The sequence below is a fragment of the Cricetulus griseus genome, chromosome 3, assembly GCF_003668045.3.
Source record: "Cricetulus griseus strain 17A/GY chromosome 3, alternate assembly CriGri-PICRH-1.0, whole genome shotgun sequence".
NCBI classification, from domain to species: Eukaryota; Metazoa; Chordata; class Mammalia; order Rodentia; family Cricetidae; genus Cricetulus; species Cricetulus griseus.
Genome location: NC_048596.1, coordinates 46538733 through 46561135, shown reverse-complemented (window position 1 = coordinate 46561135; position 22403 = coordinate 46538733). Strand labels below are relative to the sequence as shown.

Sequence of the window (22403 nt, the reverse complement as noted above, 5' to 3'; positions counted from 1 at the left end):
TGGTTTTAAACTGGAGCTAGAGTCTTCATCAACAGATTCTACTTTTAGGACACAACAGTTAGCAAGGGAACAGTGAGGCTGCTGGGATGAAGGTCAACTTTAGGAGAATCAGACAGCAATAGCAGGTGGGAAGAAACTAAGCCTATCATGACAGCTCTTTCTGACCACAGCCCTTTTTGAGAAATATGCTCCATACCAAGAAAAGGCATTTGTGGGTATATAAAAGACATATACATGTGCAGGGTAAGAGTCAAAGCTGAGACTTTGGTTTGAATGAGAAATGCCCTCAAGTTCTCAGGCATTTGAATACTTCTGTTACCCAGTTGGTGGCTTTAGGAAGCTTTGGGTGATATACCCTTGCAGGAAGAAGTATGGAGGGCTTTGAGATTAAAAGCCTCCTGACACTACAGTTTGCTCTCTGTTTCCTGCTTGCATTTGAAGATGTGTGTTCTTAGCTACCAGCTCCAGCTACCATACCAGTCTCTTGCTGCTTCCTTGCTACAATGGACTCTAAGTCCTTTGGACTCATAAGCCAAAATAAATACCTTCTTTCTGCTTTTACTGTTGTTTTTCATTACAGCAACAAAAAAGTAACTAAAATCAATAGTTTATAGTTCCTTAACGTAAAAGTTTAAGCTGGTCATGTTTACAAAAAGCTAGCCCATCATTGAGAGCACACCACAACCGCTTGAGTGAAGGGTTGGGAAGCTGAGAAGTCAGTAGACAGAGGGTATTTTCTGAGTCAAATAAAGAGGACTTCGAGCCACAGGAATTGTGACTTCAGAAGAGTGAACTTATGAGGACTGTGTGTGGATGGTGGAATGCTGGATGCAGGAGCTGCAATTCATAGGACCTGGCTTGGGAAGGCAGATTAAGGCTACACTGGATAGGATGCTCGGACTATGGAAGCCACATTTAGGGTGATAATGAGAGATTTTAATACAGGTAGATGAAACTTGACTAAGGTAGACTTTCAATGGATATGATCCTGGAAACAAAGCCACCAGGGGTAGATTCAAATAGTGGAAGCCTGAAAGAAGCAGTTTTTTTTTTTTTTTTTTTTTTTGAAACTGCAAAGGATGGTAATCAAGAAACAGAGTCAAAATGGTGGCTTGTAGGCTTATGAGAAAAATGAAAGGGACCCTTCTTAAGGGGGTACAGAGGAAAGGGTGACTCCATGTGACCTGGAGCCTAACTACATGAAGGACTGGAAAAAGTATTCTCTAGTCTATTTATTATTAGGAAAGCTAGGTTTGAGTTCAGGCTTCTGGGGAAAGCATGGCAGCTCTCCACTCAGGGCGGTAGTGGAAACTTCTGGTCAAGACTGAAGGAAGAGAACTGAGCACAAGGCTCAGAAGCACGGTGAGCCAAACAGTTGTAATTCTATATAGTGGTCTAACTGCCATGACCCTTAGGACCAAGGTAGCAAATGCTAAGTATTCCAAACACAATTATTCTGAAGCCACAATTCCTGTAGCTTCAAGGCTGACCTGCAGCAGGAACCCTCAACTTACCCACTTTACTACCTACGTGGTAACTGTTAGTAACAGCACCTGAAAAAAAGATTGTATCTCTTCTCTAAAGGAGCCCTTCCATCTCATCTCAGTTCATATAGAACTCAGAGGCATCTGAGTTGTGATTTGATTAATCCCATGACCTTGTTATTTAGTCACTGCTTGAAACAGACCTATCTTTCACCTTCAGAGTTCTTAGCCAATAAAACTTGTTAGTCAACCACTATTTGCAGAGCCTACACAGGTACACAGAATTTTATGGTAATTGATATTTATGTCTTCAACTCTCCAGGAATTCAAAGTCTAATTTGCCTTGTTTCCCTTATTAATCAGCCAAATATTTACTGAACAACTTGGCTATAGAGCCAGCACTGCTTGATGCAACTGGGACATTTGGGTTAAAGTCTGTAGTAAAGTTAGTTATAAAAGGAAGAACCTTGAGTTTTATTCAGTAGATAGAAGACAAAAACAAAGGTAAGGTCAACAGGTGTGTTTAACACTGATGAGCAGGTGAAATGGGCAGAAAAAGAACACAAAGAGACACTAAGGCAACAGCAAGTACCTATGTAATACTGAATTAACAAGCAAACGGAAGTTAGAGAAGGAAGAAATCAACATACATTTATTTACTCTTTGAACAAACTGACATTGTGACCATCAACTGTGATCTAAGCACTGTTTAAGGCATTGAAGTTTCCCTCCCTCCCTCCCATCTCTCCTTTCCTTTTGAGACAGTGTTTCTCTGTAGACCTGGCTGGCCTTGAACTAAGAGATATGACTGCCTCTGCCTCTGCCTTCAGAGTGCTAGGATTAAAGACAATGCTACCACCAGTGCTCTAAAATGTGTAACTCTGTTCTACAATAAAATTATGACAGGGGCCTGAAGAGATGGAATATTCAGTTACTTCTTTAACTGAATGTTCATTATTGGTGGGGGTGCTAACTGATACAACCACTGTGGAAAATCAGTATGGGGGTTTCTCAAAAAAATGATTCTTGATCTTATTACAGAAATACTTGCTCATCCATTTTCATCCAGGATCTATTCATTAACTGCCAGAAAGTGGAACAGCCTAGATGCCCATCAATGAATGAATGGATAATGAAAACATGATATATTTATGCAATAGAATATTTCTTTAGCTATTGAAAAAATGAAAATATGAAATCTGCAAGTAAATGGATGGAACTAGAAACGATCATCCTTTTAAGTTTTAGATGACTGTGTTTTATTCAAAATATCTAGAGGTTAGGTAACTAAGTGACTAAGAGCCTTCCAAGGAAGGTGAAGCAGAATAGTGTTATAAAGGGATAACGGAGAAACTAGAATAGGAGGATTAAATGGGAGGGAAGGGCAGAAAAGGGAATATGGTGAGGGAATGTATATATAAAAGGAATTTAAATGGAGTTAACCACAAAATAGTAAATATTCCAGATAGACATCATATGCTACCAAACAAAACATCCAGTACCAGAAATGTGTTACAACTTTTTGACTGAAGGCATTGCATAACCAACCCTACCCACTGGCTATTGTCAATGTTATTAGTTACCCTCCACAACCTGTCACTGAATATGTAAAAATTGAGCTGGTGCTCAAGTAGAAGCTTCATCTCCTACTGATTAGTGTTCATAATGCTGGAAGGCACTCTACATGCTACAATCTCATTTCTCTAGGAACGCTTTGAGCTATAATAGTGATCTGCCTGAAAAATACACTCACTGATACAATAGACACAATCTTATGAAAAGTATCTAACTACTTTCTTATTAAAAGGTTAAGGTTCACACTTCATGAGATGGAACTCATACCTGACATTGCTGACAAGGCCTTAGGCTAGATAGATAGGTCATGGGCCTTAGGGGAAACCCTACTGGTTATTTTGCTAAATGAACCTAGCAATAAAACAACTCTTAATGACATACTGCTACACCCATAGACACTCATCAGTGCATGGCTCAGCCTTTATCAGAGAAGCTGTGTCTTGCAGGTGGTGATTAACATAGAGACCCACAACTGAACAATATACAGAGTGAAAGACTTTGGGGTGCTCAGTCCTTAATGTGATGTCTGTATCACACCTCTCCCCTCAAAGATCAGGGATCCATGTGGTAGAGGAGGTGGTAAGTTCTAAAAGCCAGAGATAGTAGATGATTCCAAGGGAACAGCATTTTCTGGTGCAACAGCTGATGCACATATGAACTCAGAGTAGCTACTGTAACATGCACAAGACCCGCAAAAGTTCAAGCCAGATAAAATTCAGCACAGAAAAGGGCAAGTGGGCACTGAGACCCACAATTAAGCAACAAGCTATTTACAAGTGATAGCTGTTAAGAGAGAGAAAATCTTCAATGGAGTGTAACTGAATGTATTATTCTACGGGGCAGGCCATATGCTCAGGAGTAATTGGCCAACATAATACTGAATCCATATTTATGTGTGTGTATGCTTTTTTTTGGTTTGTTTTGTTTGATTGAGAAAGAAAGAACATGAAGTTGGATGAGTAGGAAGGCTCTGGAAGGAGTTGGGGTGGGGCAAGAATATGATCAAAATAACTTGCATTAAAAAAAAAAAAAAAAAAAAAAGCCAGCATCAGATATGGTCAACTTACACCAACTGGGATTTCTCAATCAAACAATTGTGAATCAATGCACTTCTGAATATTATAGTAAAAGCAAAACAACACAAAACAAAAAGCCAACTTGTTCTGTTCTGCTTTTATAGAGCTTATATTTAAGTTAAGACAATGGTTACGAGTAAGCATTCAAAAGCTGCGCATGATGGTGCCCCTCTCTACTACCAGCCCAGCATTTAGGAGGCAAATGCAGCAGGATCAACAAATTGAAGACCAGCTTGGGGTACACAGTAAAATTCTATCTCAAAAAAATTAGAAGAAAATGCCAGGGAGGATGTTATTTAAAGACAGACTTATGGTAGAATGCTCTGTTAAGAGGGCATCTAACAGAGACCTAAAGTGAGACTGTGAGTCATTGAAAATGTTAAAAGAGGAGGATCAGTGAGAATAAATACTAGACAGACAAGCAGCCAGGAGAGCCTCTGGGAGAGGGAGTCTTCAGTGGCTACTCAGTCATGCCTGGATACTCAAGACTAAGGATGTAGCATATGCATGGTAGGTAGTGTCATGAAAGATATCAATGAAAGACTCATGTGTTTGTTTGTGCAAGGGTGTTTCCTAAGAAAGAAGAAAAGTCAGGGTTCCTTCCTTCCTTCCTTTCTTTGTATCAGGAGCTAAATACTTTAAAAAGTTTTCTTTGAAGACCGATCTAATTAGAACTGTGTTTAGGTGGTGAGGAATTAAAAAAAAAAGGAGTGTAAATATACTGAAACCAAGACTGTGGAAAGGGATGTGGTAAGATTTGAATATAGAAAAAGAGGCTAAAAGAGGTGTGTTGTACTTGGTCTGTTATCGCTCCACAGGAGTGTGAACAGACATTCCAAATGCTCAGCTCACAGTAAAGAAGCCAAATGAGCAAACTACCTTTTCTGGAAATAGAACTCAGCAGAAGACTGTCCTGATTTTTTTTGAAGCTTAGCGTGTCTGCTCTATACATGTTCAAATTCTAATCATCTAAGTTTGCATATAAACATCACACTTTCTGAACAACTGCCTTAAAATCAGAAGCCCTGACTGCCAGAGCTGCCTTCACAACTTACATTTTCATATGAAGGCTTGATTTTAAACTGCAAACACCAAACTCCACCTTATGCCTTGTCTTTGGCTAAGAGAAAATGAAAAATACTATGAAGCCCTATTCAACAATACCCAAATTCCAAAAGTCAATCAAGGACTAGAGCTCGGCAGAATGAATTCAAAGGGGCAAAAGATACTCACGGTTTTCCTCCTGGAATGCCTGTCAAGTTTGGAGGTATTGCGGACACACGCATATGATGGTGTGGATCAAATCCCACCTAAAATTGGATGCAAAACAAAACAAAACAGATTCACACTTACTATACCTTGTACAATAGGGCACCTGAAGCCTAGGAAAATAGATCATTTGAAAATAAGATTTTAGAGATATTTATAGACGAACTTATTGATAAAAATAACAGGATGCTTAGGATTTAATGGTCATTTATTAGGACTGGAGAATACAAGAAAATTATACTACTGTTTATTGAAGCTTATTACAGAAAAAAAGCTTTACCATATTTATTCGACTTGTGGTCCAATTTTATAGTGTAAGATGTCAAAATGACAACTATATTTTAAGAAGTCATAAACTTTCTCATGTTCCCAAAGAAACTAATCAAGACATGATCCATGTATCTTAATTTATAAAGAGATACTCAGATTATTTGATAAATACCTTGTATTATATAAACTACATTAAAAAGAATGCAAGACAATGCTGTGTGCTCCCCAACTCTAATCTATAAAAGCAGGTAAACATACCACAGGTGATCTCCCATAGGCTGCTGCAGCAGCGGCTGCTGCAGCAGCTGCACTCATCTGGGGGGAGATGTTGTGCAGCCCAGCATAGGCAGCTCCAGGGCTGGTCAGCTCCCCATTCATCCCAGCATGGGGCACAATCCCAAAGGGGGTTGGATATGGACAAGGTACAGCCATTGGGGTCCTCAAGCTGGATGCTGAAGAGAAAATCAAGAACACAGAAAACTGTAGTAGCACATTGTTCATTGGGTTAATAATACAACCCATAACTCAAATGAACTCATTTTACTATTCTCAAAATCATTCAAGTCTTTAGCATGGTTCAATAATCCATCCCATTTTTCTGAACAGTTTAACACAGGATAGACATGGGTGGGACCACATGCTTGGTTTGGAATACTTACCTCATCTAACAGTCAGCACTGGCCATCACTATTTTTTAACAGATTGTATTACTTTAGTCACTTAAAATATTTTAAAAACAGAAGTATAAATAAATATACAACATTTCCCCCCTTACTAACCTAAGGGGTCCACACCTGGTGGTTTTCCAGGTACAGGCCTCAATCCGGGAGTAGAGTTACTGCCAGGGGTAGGTGCATCGGTTCGTGGAGTAGGAGTACTGGACTTTGAAACGGGAGTAGTGGATTTTTCATTCTAATAAGAGATGGAGTTTATCAGCTAGGAGAACTTGATTTTAAGAGTTACTCTAAAATTCAAACAGTACACAAAACAAAACAAAAAAAGAAATGAAACAGACCTGAGGTCATTTCTAGGAACCTATTCTCAGTTAGAGGCCAAGGAAATTCACCAACCACACATCTTGAATGTGGGCCACATGTTGGTGGCCATGGTTATGTCAGGCTCCCAACAAACTGTTCACAACTTAAGAAGTTCCCTATCAGAAAACACCCACACACGAATCATCATGGAACCCATGGTACAAAGAAGAGACATTGAAGAGACAACCAGAGTTCTAGAAGAAAAGACAAGGGGGGGTTGAACCCAAACCTTCATCAGGCTTTCCATCTGTCTTACACACATATATTCTGTATCTGCACACAAACTGAAGAATCTCCCTATCCTTTACCTGTGAATGCAAAGGTCACTGAACTACATACGGCTTTTGTAGAAATTCAAATAAATGGTGAGGTTAAAAAAAAAAAAGAAAGAAAGAAAGAAAAAGTGGATTTGCCACACACAAATGCAATTAACTCCACAGCCACAGAAAGAGGTATAGGGACAGTGTCTTAACTAGTAGGAAGTTAAGTTTGGCACTTGTGTTGAGTCAAAACAGACTTTTAAAGTGATAGGAAACTTCTGAGGCAGAAGCTAAAATTATCGAATCTGTGTATAGCTTGGCAATTCAAATGAAGCCAGTAATAAAATGACAGTGAAACCCCAAACCAAGTTCACCACAAACCACAGGCAGTAAGACCACCTCTCTACCTCCAGTGTGTTGTTTTCAACTTTAGTAAGATGTTTTTCTCTCTTTTTCATCCACTGTCTCTCTCTCAGAAAGACTCAGGAAGCAAACACCATCAATTTAGTAAACCTTTCTGCTCCAAACATCTTTTCTATTTAAACTTATATCTGAACACACCCATGTCAATTGGAAATCCAAACCCTACAGAAAAACATGAAATATACAAAAACTGAAAAACTAAAGTCCAACAACTATATTGGAAGTGGCAATTCTGGTAAGGATGGGGTAGCTTACAAGGCTAAGCTCTTTGGATTTGGAGGAAGGAGTACTGCTAGAAGATGCAACAGAGGCGGGGCTGATGGGGGCATCTTTCTTGAGGAGGCGTGTCTTGTCCAGGCCATTCTCCCTTGGGGAATGTGCTGGGCTTCCTCGAGGGGATGATGGATCCTACAAAGAAAAAGTTTAAGACTTAAAGCTGACTCACATCACTGAGGTCCTTGACTGGGGAAGTCTTCTAACTGAAAGAACTTAATAGCTTGCTTAAAAGTACAAAATGTTTTGAAAAAGATAGCAAATTAACTGAAATTGCTAAAGGAAACACCTGGTATTGAGGTCAGATTCTAAACAAAAACAAAAATCAAAAAGTCTATTAATCCGCAAGGAGCATCACTATAATCAGTAGGGTGACTGCTGACACCTGCAAATTTCTTGTGGTGGAAAAGGATAGTGGCATTTGAAAGGAAGGAGCAGCACTTCTGAAAAGGCCCAGCATTGTATAAAGTCAGTAATAGTTTAGCAGAGCAGCAGGAAGTGCAGCAAGCCACAAACATACCTCATTGGACACATCAACCACTAAGTTGTCATCACTCTTCTCACCATCACTGTCCTGCAGAGAATTGAGAAGCATTATCTTCACCCCCAGTTAAAAAAAAAAAAAAAAAAACAAGCAACATTAGTTTCAGCTACATGTATGTGCCCACACCAGCTCCTTATATGATGAAAACTGTACTAAACTGACATACTTAAAACATTTTACGATGTACTCACTATTCTTTCACATTGATGTCATAAGCTAGGAAATTATTCCATTTCCCATCTTTGAAATATGGTGTAAAACAGCTTGCTTAGTACTCTAAAACACAGAACACAAACTTTCACACCCACCTAAACAGAATACAAGTGTGGTCGGGCATGGTTTGGTAAAAATCCAAAGTTTGAGCTTCTTGTGAAGCCTGCTGACGGGAAGCAGAACAACAAATATACCTGCCTCCACAGTTCCTACCCAGCATGCTCCCTTCTTGTATGGGACCTGTCACATGAAGGACATTCTGGATGACTAAGCTACCACATAAAGTTTTGGAAATAAATTACCCTGACATAAATAATAACTCAGTATACCCAGATCCTAGATTAGTTGCTATATAGGAAAGCATTGTGGTCAAGTATATGTGGTACAAGTACATACCATGTACACACATACACATGTTTGTGCACATAAACATACACACACAGCTTCAGTTAGCTGATGGAGATAACTTTCAACACAGCTATAAATACCATACTAAAAACAAAACAAAACAAAACAAAAAAAACAAAAAACAAAAAAAAAAACCAAACTCTTAAAGGATATTGTTATCCTATGTTCTAGAATTGGCATGTAATGGTTAAAATTACCAGCTGATAAAGAACAAGACAAACTGGCCTCCCCCAAAGTAAAAGTGGATGAACTTACATAGCGTGCTGCAATTTCCTTTTCTTCTGTTTTCTGTTTTTTGCTCTCTGAGGAATAGTCTGTAGAGTTCCTGTGTTTCTCAGAACCCCGGAAACTGGCTGATGGGGATACCGAGGAGCTCTGGAATTAGAAATAGAAGCAGGATTTAAAAAAGATCATTCACTTAGGAGAGCAATTAAACCATTTTATTTTTCTTGCGTGTTCTGTAGTACATGCCTAGGGAGTTGTTAGGAGGAGACAGGTGACGGAGGTGATGAAAGGAGAAAGACAGAGGTATAGAGGGAAAGAAATGGAGGAAGAAGACAAAGCAGAAAGATGAGCAAAAGAGAGAATAAAAAAGACTGCAGACAGAGTACAAACTCCAAAGAGTAGATCTGGTCTCAAGCATTGCAAGCATGTTGCTTAAGACTTTCACAAAGTTGGGGAAGGGAGGAAACACAAGAAACAGCACACAGAGAAAAATAGGCTGGTTTTGGTTTGTAAAATTTACTAGCTGACAAAAAGTATTTGAAATTTCCACAGAGAAACTGAACACAGTTGAGCTTAAAGGATAACCGGTAATTTTTTGATTAAAAAAAAAAAAAGGGAAAAATAATCATTAAGGATTTGAACAACCAAATGTGGTGGCCATGTGATATATGGATCAGAATCAAGAGTATTTTTGCTCAGCCTACATGTACAGCCTGGAAAAAAAAATCCCTTCAAACATCAACTATATTTCAGAATGTTCTACATATGCCTACTCATTTTGTTTCCGGAAACCCTAAACTCACTGTGGCCAGAGTAGAGGAAGAGGGTTCATGCCTCAGGAGACCACAGTAAGGGGCAATGTGCCTCAGACTTCATGTATGTTTTTTTCAACAGGCACTTAACTTGAGGTGTCCCTACACTGGTGATAAGATTTGAAGCCTGAGAAAGGTGACTCTCTGCTATGAAAGTTGGCTGATTACTGACTGAGCACATGTATGATAGTTTAAAACTATGGATGGAAAAGTGAAAACCAAAACTACCCTCAAGAATCTGTCAATGCCACGGGCTAGGGAGATGGTCCAGTGGCCTCAATGTTCCTCTCTAAAACTTCACGTGAATCTGCTGGAAGGAACAGCATGTGCCAGGAACTCCAGCCCTTCTATAGGGAGATCGAAGGTAGAGGCAAGAGAATCCCAGGTCAGAAGCCAGCTGGCCCACTGTACACAGTAGCACACAAGGAAAAAACCTTTTCCAAAAATAAGAAAGGTAAGGACCAATACTTCAAGTTGTTCCCTAACCTTCATACATAAACTCTGTATCAACCCACCCCAACTTTGGACTAAATGACAGAAAAAACCCTTGGCATTATTCAGTAAGGACAAAGCCTAAAACAAACCACCATAAGCCAAATCATTTTTTAAATTTGTTTTTATGGTGATGGGGATCTAACCAACATGGCAAATGCTCTCTACCATTTAGCTAAATCACCAGCTCCCACACAATTTTAAAAGGAGACTAGATAACTAACTTATAATTCTACCTACAGAGTTATGGTTTATTTCTAAGCCATAAAACTTGATGTTTTTGCTTTTTACTCTTATCAAACCCAATTTAGTATAGTTTTATGGCCAACTTAAGCCACACAAAGACCAACGGTTTCCAGGCAGAATTTCTTATTTAATTATCACCCTTAATACATTCTCCATACTTCTGGAATTTTCTATTTCCCCAAAATAGTTTCAGTCATCTATCCTTATTCTTCTCTAAAAAGGGTAACTGGTTTCCTACAGCCATAGAAAAGACATCTGTAGGAAAGACATGTGAACTCCTGAGTTCGGCTGTATTCCAAAGCCCCTACTAGGAGCCCCAATCCATAGTCCTGCTCCTGCCCTGTGTCCCATCAGTGCGCTCACTGAGCATGTTCCTCAGAAGTCTATTATTTTCACAGCATCTGTAGCCTTTCTCTATGGGATTACAGAAGTGCCCTTTGGCTCAGTATCTTTTAAAATCCCTTTCCAGCATAAAAACCAACTTTTAAGGTGAGTTTTCAAAGCTTCCTCAGATGATTTCGGGCAGAATTAGTTACTCCCTTCTTGTTGTTCCCTTAATATGCTGTTCATTCATTGAATGAATGCAACATGCGGAATAAGTAGACTGCTGCTTGTTTACAAAACCACTTCCTACTTCAGACTGTAGCTCCCCTGAGGTGGGCAGCACAGAACTGGCCAGGAATGTTTAAACATAAACAAATTCCACATGACCCCTGAACATGTATTTCAATCTAGTTCAAAACCTCTGAGATAAATAAATTGGTTGGAAGTGGAGGGGCAGGACAGAAGAAACATCACATAGAAGCTTCCTAAAATATGTACATACAAAAAAGGGTTTAAATAGAGGTACATTAAAGTGGGGGGGGGGATACCCCAACAAGATACCACCACCAAATAAAAACAAGGAATGAATTACTACCTCTTTGAGTTGTTGGCCAATGGAATCCCATAGACAACTAAGCATTATAGGTTACTGCCACTGCTCTTGGTTACCATCCAGAAAATGACAGTAAGACCCTATGGCTAAAGACACCACATACAAGAGTCATAGAATAAGCTGATACTCAATTGGAAGCTTCATCTCTACTAGCTAGCTTTCATAGGGCTGAGGGTGGGGTGGGGTGTTCAATGTATGCTACTGGAAGAGAAACATAATCAATTGTACTCACCTATAAACTTTGTAAGCTACAATAATTACCTGGCTTGCCAGGGCCACTGGTGCAATAGTGGCATGATTGTTAAGGGAGTAGCCAACCACTTTCTGATTACATTTAGGGTCTATTCTATAAGATGGAACTTGAATGTGGCACTATCAATGAGGCTAAGAACCTGTGGCTAGATAGGTCATAGGCCCTGGGGAAGAATATATTAATATTCTTCTAAAATGCACATAGAATTAAGATGACTCTTAATCCCTTATTGCTATACTCATAGGTCAGCAAAATCTGTCAATCCTTAACAAAGAAGCTACTTCTTACAGGAGGTGGCAATGAACACACTTACAACCAATTGGTCAATATGAAGAGAATGAGAGACTTTGGAGTGCTCAAACCTAAATGGAACATCTGTATCACACCCCACCCCTTCAAGGTTCAGGAATCTATCGGACGGGGAGGCTGAAAGACGTAAAGGAAACTGTTTTCTGGATATAATAAGGCAAGCTATACATAGGAACTCACAGCAGCTACAACAGCATGCATTCAAAAAGTGCATGTGGGTGACTGGGGAGGTAGAGGCAGATCTGAGGAGTTGGGGATAAGGACTGAACATGATCAAAATATAGTGTATGAAATTCTCAAAAGAACAATAACACTATTTAAAAAAAACTCATTAGATACACTGAAATTCATTAACAGGATATCATCTGAGTAAAATGTGCTAGGGTGCCTTGGCACTGTAAAAGGGAGTTTCATCCTTTCTTTATCTTACTCCTTTCCCAATGAAATGCCTTCTCCTACTAATGTAGTATTTTATAAATGAAGAAGATAGTGTGTGGTTAACACTATCTGAGCCCAACTCTCTACTTCCAGTTATTTCAACTTTACTCAAAAGAGGGAAAAAAACACAATTCCTAAACAATAATGGATACATTCTCAAAAATTAATGCTAAAAAATGCTTGTTTAGTCTTTTTGTCTTGTTTTGTGAGACAGAGTTTCTCTGTGTAGCCTTGACTGTCTTGGAACTAGCTCTACACCAGGCTAGCCTCAAACTCATAGAGATCTGGCTACCTCTGCGTCCTAAATGCCAGAATGAAAGGTATGCCCCACAACTGGACTTTCACCAATACTGCCCCACACCTATTTAGTCTTAGTGCTTATTTGTTTTCACACATGTAAAATCAAATAGCTTTTTTAAAGGTTGCTGTCTTTCATATAGACAGCTTTCTTTCGTGTGTGTGTGTGTGTGTGTGTGTGTGTGTGTGTGTTGAGAGGAGAGAGAGAGAGACAGACAGAGAGAGAGAGACAGACAGAGAGAGAGAGACATTCATATCTGTATGTAAATTTGCATGCATATGTGCATGCATGTGGTGTTTGATGTGTGGTGTCTTCCTTGATCTCTTCCCACTTTATTTATTCAGGCAGGGTCTCTTGCTGAACTCAGAGCCAACCATTTTTTTCTAGTCTAGCTAGGCAACTACATTTACAAACAGGGTGTCTTCCTCCTCTGCTGGGATTACAGAGGGGCCACCATGCTCACTTTGATTATTTGTGGGTTTTGGGGATCTGAATTCCACTGAGCCATCCAGTGCTAATAAAATAATTATCACTAGCATTTAAAGGTTAAGCCAAACAGTGAATACTGAGGTGATCAGTGACACCCTAACAACATAACTGCTCTGGAGTCAAACTGACTTGGCATGGGTTCTCACCACACAGCTTAGAAGTCTACCACTCTGCTACTGGATGGGCACTTGGGTCTTTTTCTGAGCGTGGGAATGGAGAGACTTAAATGATGATAAAGCCAGCCATGCCTTTGCTAGAAAAGTTTATTTTCCCATCTCTTTGATTATTATAAAAAGGCTTAGTTAGATTGGTTATTTCCATAGCTTACTACTTAAGATACTTACTGGAACTCCATTATAGCACTGTATAAATCTAAACATTTAGACTCATTCAGAAAAATATTTTCATTATAATTTATCATAATATAAGCAATATGTTACACATGGGTAGTCATAGAAGCAGATCAATTTAGAAGTCAAAAATACTCTGGATGCTAATGCTTTGTAAAGTTATGCAATAAAAAATCAATTTTTACAGGAAAAGAAACAAAATGATGTGTTTAAAGTAAAAAAAAAAGGGGGGATAATACAAACTTATGTTTCCCATGAAAACCCTAATTATACTGGCAGCACAAATGTACTTTACAGATATTCTTAGTATTGTAAAACAGGCTTTTTCAAAAAGGAAAAATTCCTAGATCTCATTTTGAAATTCACCTTAGATTGTACTGAGGCTGTTGGCCAAATCAGCTGTAGAGCTAGTACTACCTCCACAAACTTGAAATGGGTGGCCCATACCTGTCCACCTACAGATCAAAGACAGCATGTATGGGAAAGAGTTGTGTAAAGTATTCTCCAAAGAAGGTTGAATTAATATAATTAGCTAATTTTAATGACAGGGAGCACCTCTGGAGTCAGACAGTATGGAGTCTTCTATTTAACAGCTCTGTAGCCCCAGGAATGATATTTAGCCTCACTCAGTCCCTTTGTAGTTTGGGATAACAAGATACTATCTTCATCCACTCTGGGCTGCTTTGAGGATGAAGGAAAACAATTTATATAAAGCTCAAGAAACAGTCTTAGACACACAGCCTATCCTCTCAATGGCAATAATGTTGATACTGCCCTGTATACTGTAGTTTAGTTCATTCTAGTTACTACGGATTGGGAAAGAGAGGTCCATGTGAGGAGTCTTCTAGGCAGTTTGTAGTACTTCAACTCAACACAGATATTCCAATGGCCCATGATATAGGGTTTCAATGAACCAAAAGATAACCTTTCAACAATCATAGTAAAATTCTGATTCTATACGACAGAGAAAGGACTATAAATACCATATTCACATGGGATTTTCTAATTTAATTTCAAATGTCCACCAAACTAATTCTGCTTTTTATTGCTATGCTTAGCCATCCCTGCCCACTTATAGCCTAGAAGCAGAATGCTAAAATTTAAATGGACATCTAAGATAAAGAACCCTGAAAGTTTGGTCTGGCAAGATAGCTCAACAGGTAAAAGTACTCGAACCCAGAGTGGAAGGTGAGACAGGACTCCTCCTCCTCCTCCTCTGACCTCCATGCATACTTTTGTGGCATGTGTATGCCCTGCCCAAACAAACAAAGAAATCTGGAAAAAAATCCTAAAACTCACTAGTCACTGGTACTGACTTCATTATCTACTAGGTATTAAAGAGTAAGTGAGTTTTTAGACAGGGAAACAGAGAAATGAAGAGCCAAGGGGCACCATGAAAATCTGATTAAGGTTTGCTTTGTTTTCTAGGCTTCTTTTATTCTCAAACAATAACCATTTAGATGACAAATTTTGCTGTTACTCTAACTGAAATGTAGTTCCAGAACTTTCAAACCTTAGTATGAGTGTGTCATGGTAAGTTCAGAGAAGCCAGAGGAGGAGGGCCAAGACACCCACAGGTCTTTTACTGATGCTAAAACCAAAGTTCTGAATCAGCATTTCCTCTGCAGCCTCTTAGACAAGCTGAAGATGCATCCTATACCAAGAGCCAACAATAGTGACTTACTTATCAAAAAGATTTATTTTTATTTTACAAGCATTAGTCTTTTGCCTGAAGGAGGGCATGCCTGGTGTCATGAATGCCCTGGAACTGGAGTGATGTCATGTGGGTGCTGGGAACTGTAGTCAGATCCTTTTCAAGAGTAGTAAGTGTTCTCAACTACTGAGTCATCTCCTCCAGCCCCTGAATCCAGAAAGCCATGGTTTTTGCTGTGTCTCAACAATGAAGCAAATACTCCAGGGTTTTGAAATAAATTTGACAGCCCAATAAATTTATGTGCACCAAATGAACATGGTACCATATCCCAGTAGTATCTGACTGATACTTTTATTGACTAATATTAACCAAAATATTCATATTCCCAGAGAACAAATGAATAAACCTTAGTTTTGAAAACATCAATTCCTAAAAATGAAAATCATTTGGTCAAAATGCATGTCTCATATGGCAATTCATATTACACTAAGATTTATGTAAATTAACTAACATTCAGAGCACACTGCTGTTGACTGTGGCAAACCTCTGAGTTAGTCACTGGTGTTGGTTTACTGCTCATTACACCAAGACTTTTATTTAAACAACCTGCTTGATTAAGGATGTCATAAAAAGCATACTCTGCAGACAATCTTACAGAATTTGCTTTTCCAAATTAACATAAATCAAAACTCACCTTCAAAAATGACTGGAACTTTTTTTTGAAGATCTGCCCTTGTAAAAAATATATTTAACACAATCTCCATTTAATGAAGTCTAGAAGTCTTATCTCTGTAGCATTTCTTGAAGGACACATTCCTAAAAATTTTGTTGTTGTCTTTTTCTCTTCTAGTAAAAAACCTGGGTCAAGACAACCTGCTTCATATAATCAAAATAACATCAAACCAGAAAGACTAACAGTCTGGTAGATGATTTTGATACAGCACCTCCAGTTTTCACACTGTGGACATAAAAGTCAGATAGCTGGGTTCAAGACTAGGCCATATCATTTTTTTATTACCTAGGACAACTTACTAAAATTCTTGAGATTTTCATTTCCTAGCAGGTTGGGGTGAGTGGGGGGTGGGGGACATTACTCTAAGGTGTCATTAAGGACTGAAGAGCTCATATTGTGAGCACAGTACTTAGCATCTATTATAATAAGCCTATATGAAGAGCCAGTCCTCTTTGATAATGGTAGAAACTACTGTACAATCTTCACTCACGGGCTCACTCAACAAGGATTTACTGAAAATATATGAAGTAAAACAAACAAACAAAAAACAGATAAATGAATTCCACAGCTTGCCCTCCCATCAGAAGTCAAAGTATTTAGAATACCAAAGGCATGTATGTGTATTGTTTTCCTTATCAAACAGAAAAACAGCACTATGATATTTAGTCATTTGTGTTTTGTTTTTGTGGACTCGGCATTATGCATTACTTGGTCAGGATAAAATGCCCTAATAATTTATAAGGTATCAATACAATTGATTTTAAATTAGAACATCGTCTTAATGTTCTCTTGAGGTTTCTTGACTGTTATTTCCTCTTCCTGGAATAAAGCCGTTGGCTCTGCCCCAGAAATTTCATTAAATACATTTACTTTTTCTGGCAACTTCAGGGTCAAGAATTGACGTTTTGATGCCAAAGATATGGGCTTGATTCTTCTTATACAGGTGACTAAGCTTTCTTCATGTCAGTCACCCTGTATGTGGTCCACATTGTAGGCCACATGAGTAAGGAATGGTGCAGGGCATGTGTGTGTGAGTGTGGGAACAAGTACTTCATCTTGATTATCACAATTTTAACAGAAGCTGTAATAAATATTTGCCAAGCACATACAACTTTGTACTGCAAATGTTTAATCTTCTTTGCCCTTCAATTCAATGGTCTTGCCCTTCAATTCAATGGTCTTCAGGTATGCAAAGTTTAAGACAGCCATGTGCTTTTGTTTCCCCAAGAATTTCCTGCTCTCATCAACAAGATACTTAAAATATTTGGATATGAACTATACACTAATTAGAGTTATACATATTGGCCATTTTCTTTTGGAAGAATAAAAATATGTAAGATATAGCCTGCACAACTCTTACCTACTGACATATTATTAACAGTACTTACTCTTACCCAATGGGGTGTATAAATTTGACTGTTCTAAAAACCAAAGTGGCAAAATTTCTGAATTTTCTGGTACAGTGAATTGCTTAAGAACTAGTTTATGGTGTGTGTGTGTGTGTGTGTGTGTGTGTGTGTGTGTGTGTGTGTGTAAATATCAATATAATTCCAACAGCTGTTTGAAGGAATTAAAGCAGGGTAGTGACTTAGCACTAAGCTTTGGCAAACCATACCTTAATGTATTAGGATCCTTTCCTTGCTGTTTTCATGTTTCTCTAGTAAACTATTTTAATCTATTTGGAAGGCCAAACAAATTTATTTGAGAGTGCTAACTCCAAAGAACCTCACATATATTCTTCTGTGTAATTCAGGCAAATGTCCTACACAATATTTGATAGCATTTCTGCAGGAACATAGAAGGAATAACAATTAACAAATTTAAAGATAAGCTGCCTAGTAGTTTTAAAATTGTTAACCTGAACCTCTCTCTGGTCTTCATGTTGGGACAGAATGGCTAGTTTTCAATTACAGCTTGTAGGGACAGTAAGCCACGCCTGTCAAGGCGTGGTCAAGATGAGGTCAGGATGACGCGGCATGGGCTCTTAAGGGGCCTGCAGAGCACATGGAAGCCCCTTCTTCTCCTTCCCCTTCTCCCTGGCCTTGCTGCTCGGCTGCCCCTGGCAAGCTCTGGTTTGCGTTTGGCTGATATTTATCCGAATAAAGGTATCTTGAACCAACAAGCTTTCCCATCACCTGGCGCCCAACCTGAATTCCACGACCCACTCATGCTACGCACAAGCCCCATTCTGGGAGGGCCTCTGCTTACCAAAAGGTCAGAAAAGGCCCCACAGCCCAGAAGCTTTTCAACAAAAAGTCAGTTTTACTAAGAATAGAAAATTGTCAATAGAAATGTAATATAGCCACACATGCATTTATTTTTCCAGTAGCCACAATATTAAATATAAAAGAAACCCTAAAATTAATTTTAATTACATATATAATTCAGACATAAAAATACCCTATCAATACATAAGCAATATAAACATTTGAGATATTTTGCAACCTCTATTCCTTAGTACTACACTTTCAAAGGGTGGCTTGCAGTTTCTACTTATAGTTCATCTTGGACAGGGCATATTTCTGTTACTTGAAAGATGTGTGTGGCTTGTGACTACCATATTAGGCAACACAAATCCAAAAGTTTTCAAAGCCACAAGAGAAACAATTCATTAACACTGTAACTCCCCAGCACTATGATAGACAGGTAGAACAGTCCCTGCCTACTTTCCCCAATTTCATATAGATTTTTCTTTCTTAGAGTGACACCCAAGTTTTTCACTAGAGAGTTTTATGCAAGTTCTGCCAAGAATTTTCTTGTATGGTCTGTGTGGCTAAGTACTTTTCAGTTTTTCTATATCAGCCAACTGTCATATTCTGAAAGGTTTTCCAACTGTGATGCCAGACCAGGACCTCCTGTGAGTCTGAGCTTAGTCCCTCATGTGCTCTCCTGGCATCTGCACCATTGCCTCAATTACAACTGTTGAACAAATACTCTCAGTCACGTGTAATTTCATTATCTAGATATTGGACATTGTGCACATGTAGCAAGCATATACTGCTTGATAGTAGTCTTTTGAATCCTTGACATTCAATATAATCACTTCTGTGGTCTCAAAAGTTGTGTGTCTGTGAAGGAGAGTGGGTGGAAGTTTGTGTAGGAACACCAAAGGAGGAAGGCTTTCAAAAGTGATTTTGAAAGTGAGAGGGTGACAATTTTCTGAATTAGGCTGAAAAGGTATTAAGAGGAAACAGTGGAAAACATAAAACTGATAGATGTATGTGGTATTGGGTAGAGGTGAATCCAAAGTGATACCTTTCTCTGTTGCAACTCCACCAATCTAGGGTGCAGGTCTTCCTTCAGGGTCTGTGCCAGCCTTGCCTCTGACTGCATATATGGTGAATGCTGTTGAGGAAACATACCAAGGCCACCAATTTCCTTCATTATTCTAAAAGAGATACATTTCTGACAAGAGAGGGGCCATTTTCAGTTAGCTTCATCCCTGTTACTCATCATGTGATCAGTAGCTGTCCATAGTCAGGGAGAAGCTCCACCCCCCCCTTTTTTTTAACTGGAAATTGACTAGTGAAAAGGTGAGATCTCAAGGAATCATGTCTGAGAGACCCATCAGGGGAAGAATACAGCTAATGGCAGTTTTTCTCTGGTGGTCCCTAGGGATTTCTTCCTACTGCTTATACCTAAAAGAAAAAAAAAATCCTCTATTTTCCCCCCTTGAGCAGTTAAATCACCACATACAAATGGAAACAACAACAACAAAAAAGCTAACTATAAGACAGAAAGATACAATAATTATGAGAAAGAGCTTCCTATTGGTTGACTTTTTTATTACTGACTACCTGTTGCTTTATGCAAATATTTAGTATGTAAAAAAATGCATTAATATTAACTCTGATTGATGGTGACTCAAATATAGAGGGATGAAAGTTCTTAGATATATGTGCAAAGGTTTCAAGAGAAATGACTTTAAGCAATAGCTTTGTATGACAGGTAGATTTGCAGATCCAGGGTTTCAATGGGTAAAAAAACTCTGGAAGAAAGGCTGAGTCACCAAGCCTGCAGCAAGATTACTCTGGTTACCATATACCCACAAACAACAAAAAGATTCAGCCAGTTGTATTCATATATCTGTGCATACACATAAATACATGTACATATATGTAACAACAACAAACAGGGAAGAAGAAGAAGCTATAAATTTGAGAGAATTGAAGTGTGGGTACATGGAAAGTGTAGGAGGGACTTGGAAGGAAAGGGAAGAGAGAACGTGATGTAATTATGCATCTTAATTTTTAAAAAGATTATTCTGATTAAACCAAAAACAGAGCTTGGCACTAACCAGTGCTGAAATGTTGACAGGCAAGTCAAAATTATAGCTTACTGTCTCACCTTCTTTGCAAACAATAAGTAGAGGGCTGTTACAATCTGATGAGAAAAATCTTAGCATCCTATTCTACTTACCATAGTAGACCAGTATGAATACACTTCCTCTCCCCATTTGACCTCCCCACCCCCCCACACACCTCTTTTCTCCAGACCTTACCAGCAACACCTCTGTCAATACTTAGTCTTTCTGTTGGCACTATGGGCTAAAGACGCTATTGACCTTTATTTTAACATGTACTTTCTGGGTTAATTACTTTTGTATATTTGGTGTACCCTATGACATTTAATCACTACAGTGCTATTCAGTAAACAGAACTGGATGGAACTAACTGCAACTCAGCATTGGGCTAATTGGTGCCATAATAGCAGCATGCTGAGAATGGACTAGAAGAGAATACATTTGTAATATGGAGAAAAGAAATGAATATTATTTGATCAATCACCATTTTACTAAAGAGAAAGAACACTAGCCTAGGGGTTCACTTTTGCTATTAAACTGAAATGGCTCGATGGACTTCACTTTGTAGTGTAAGGACAATGCTGTGTTTGCTAAGAAAATGAATGAATATAAGTAATTTGGAATTCAGGTATTGCTTTTGTGCTCTATTCTCTCTTTTCATATATGCACATATGTGTATAAACATCCCATCACAAGGCAGCTCTCCATTAATAAGACCAATGGCTTATGATCTGGCATGTGGCTTATAGTACCTTAGGAACCTGTTTCAGAACATTCCAGTCTAAGGGCTTTTAAGAATGTCTCCAAGAACAAAGGATCAATCAAATGACACATCACAGACATTTGGGCCACTGATGAAAGTTTTCCAAAACAGGTACTCACTGTCTTCTATGTATTATTCATTAATGTTTGACTGAGGATTCAGAAAAGCAAAGCGACCAGTTACTAGCTCTCATCTCTAGCTCAGGCTGAAAGGGATGATCCACACACCAGCTCTTCGCTAAGTCTCAAACTGCTGCCTCTCCTCAGCATGGCTGGAGAATGAATGCCTCTCCTGAGACCTTGCTTCTGTCTTATATACTTCCCTAATGTTAGGATTAAAGGCATGCACTCTGTTACTCTTTCAGACTGATTTAATCTCATGTACCCCTGGGTGGCATTGAACTCGAAGAGATCCATTTACCTCTTAATCCTGAGTCCTAGGATTAAAGGTGTGTGCCTGGCTTCTAAGGCTTGTACAGACTGACTGCTTTCTGGATCCTCAGGCAAGCTTTAATAAATCATACACAATTTATCACCACACTTCCATCCACTGGGAAGACAGTGGGAAGGAGAGGACATTAGTTGCTATGGCACAGGGACAAAGGGATTCAGTGCAGAACTTTAGTCCTAGCTAGTAATGAGAAATAATTTGATCAAACACACTTGTGCTAAGATACCAGCTACTCCTTGAACTGAATGTTGGCAATGTTAGATACTTAGGGAGTAAAGGTGAACAAGACACCGGCTTTTCATGGCATAGAAATCTCAAGGAAGAAGTACATAATGCAATAAGCATGTGCTCTAGTGTGTGAACTCTGGTTTCAGTTTCAGGTCTAGCATTTATCAGTATGTGATTGTGGGTCAGGCAACCCTTCTAGGTTTCTACTTTCAAAGCTGCCCAACAGAGATAAGAGTTTATGTCCTACAATGATTGCCAGCTACAGTCTGAATGTCTATGTTCAAATATAACTCCTAAGTTGACACCTAAAGCACAAAGAGTTTGTATTTGGTGCCTGTGAAAGGGGATTAGGTCAAGTATGGAGCCTTATGAGTTGAATGAGTGAGCTTATAAGACAGCTAGAGCAAGCATCTGCTCTTCCCACTAATATGAAGAACGAAGCCAGGTACTGTTTATGACTCAAAAATGGGCCATTAGTAAAGACTCTTAATGGGAGGTACCCTGACCAGGACTTCTAAGCCTTCTGAACTTCAAGAGGTATAGTTCTATTGTTTAAACTACCCAGTTTATGGCATGAACTAAGGCAGCCCA

At 38.9% G+C, this 22403-nt stretch overlaps 1 protein-coding gene across 14 annotated transcripts in view; it reads right to left on the bottom strand.

The window, feature by feature from the left end:
• LOC100762258 (transducin-like enhancer protein 4) overlaps nt 1-22403 on the bottom strand; it is a gene marked incomplete at its 5' end in the record, with an annotated part of 129696 nt that overhangs the window by 7358 nt on the left and 99935 nt on the right. For 4 of the 14 annotated variants that reach the window (XM_035441948.1, XM_035441949.1, XM_035441951.1 and 1 more), the window contains 7 exon segments: nt 5369-5445; nt 5933-6126; nt 6454-6586; nt 7650-7802; nt 8188-8265; nt 9088-9207; nt 19324-19413. In XM_035441948.1, coding sequence (XP_035297839.1) covers nt 5369-5445; nt 5933-6126; nt 6454-6586; nt 7650-7802; nt 8188-8265; nt 9088-9207; nt 19324-19413 — 845 coding nt within the window. 14 annotated transcript variants of the gene reach the window in all.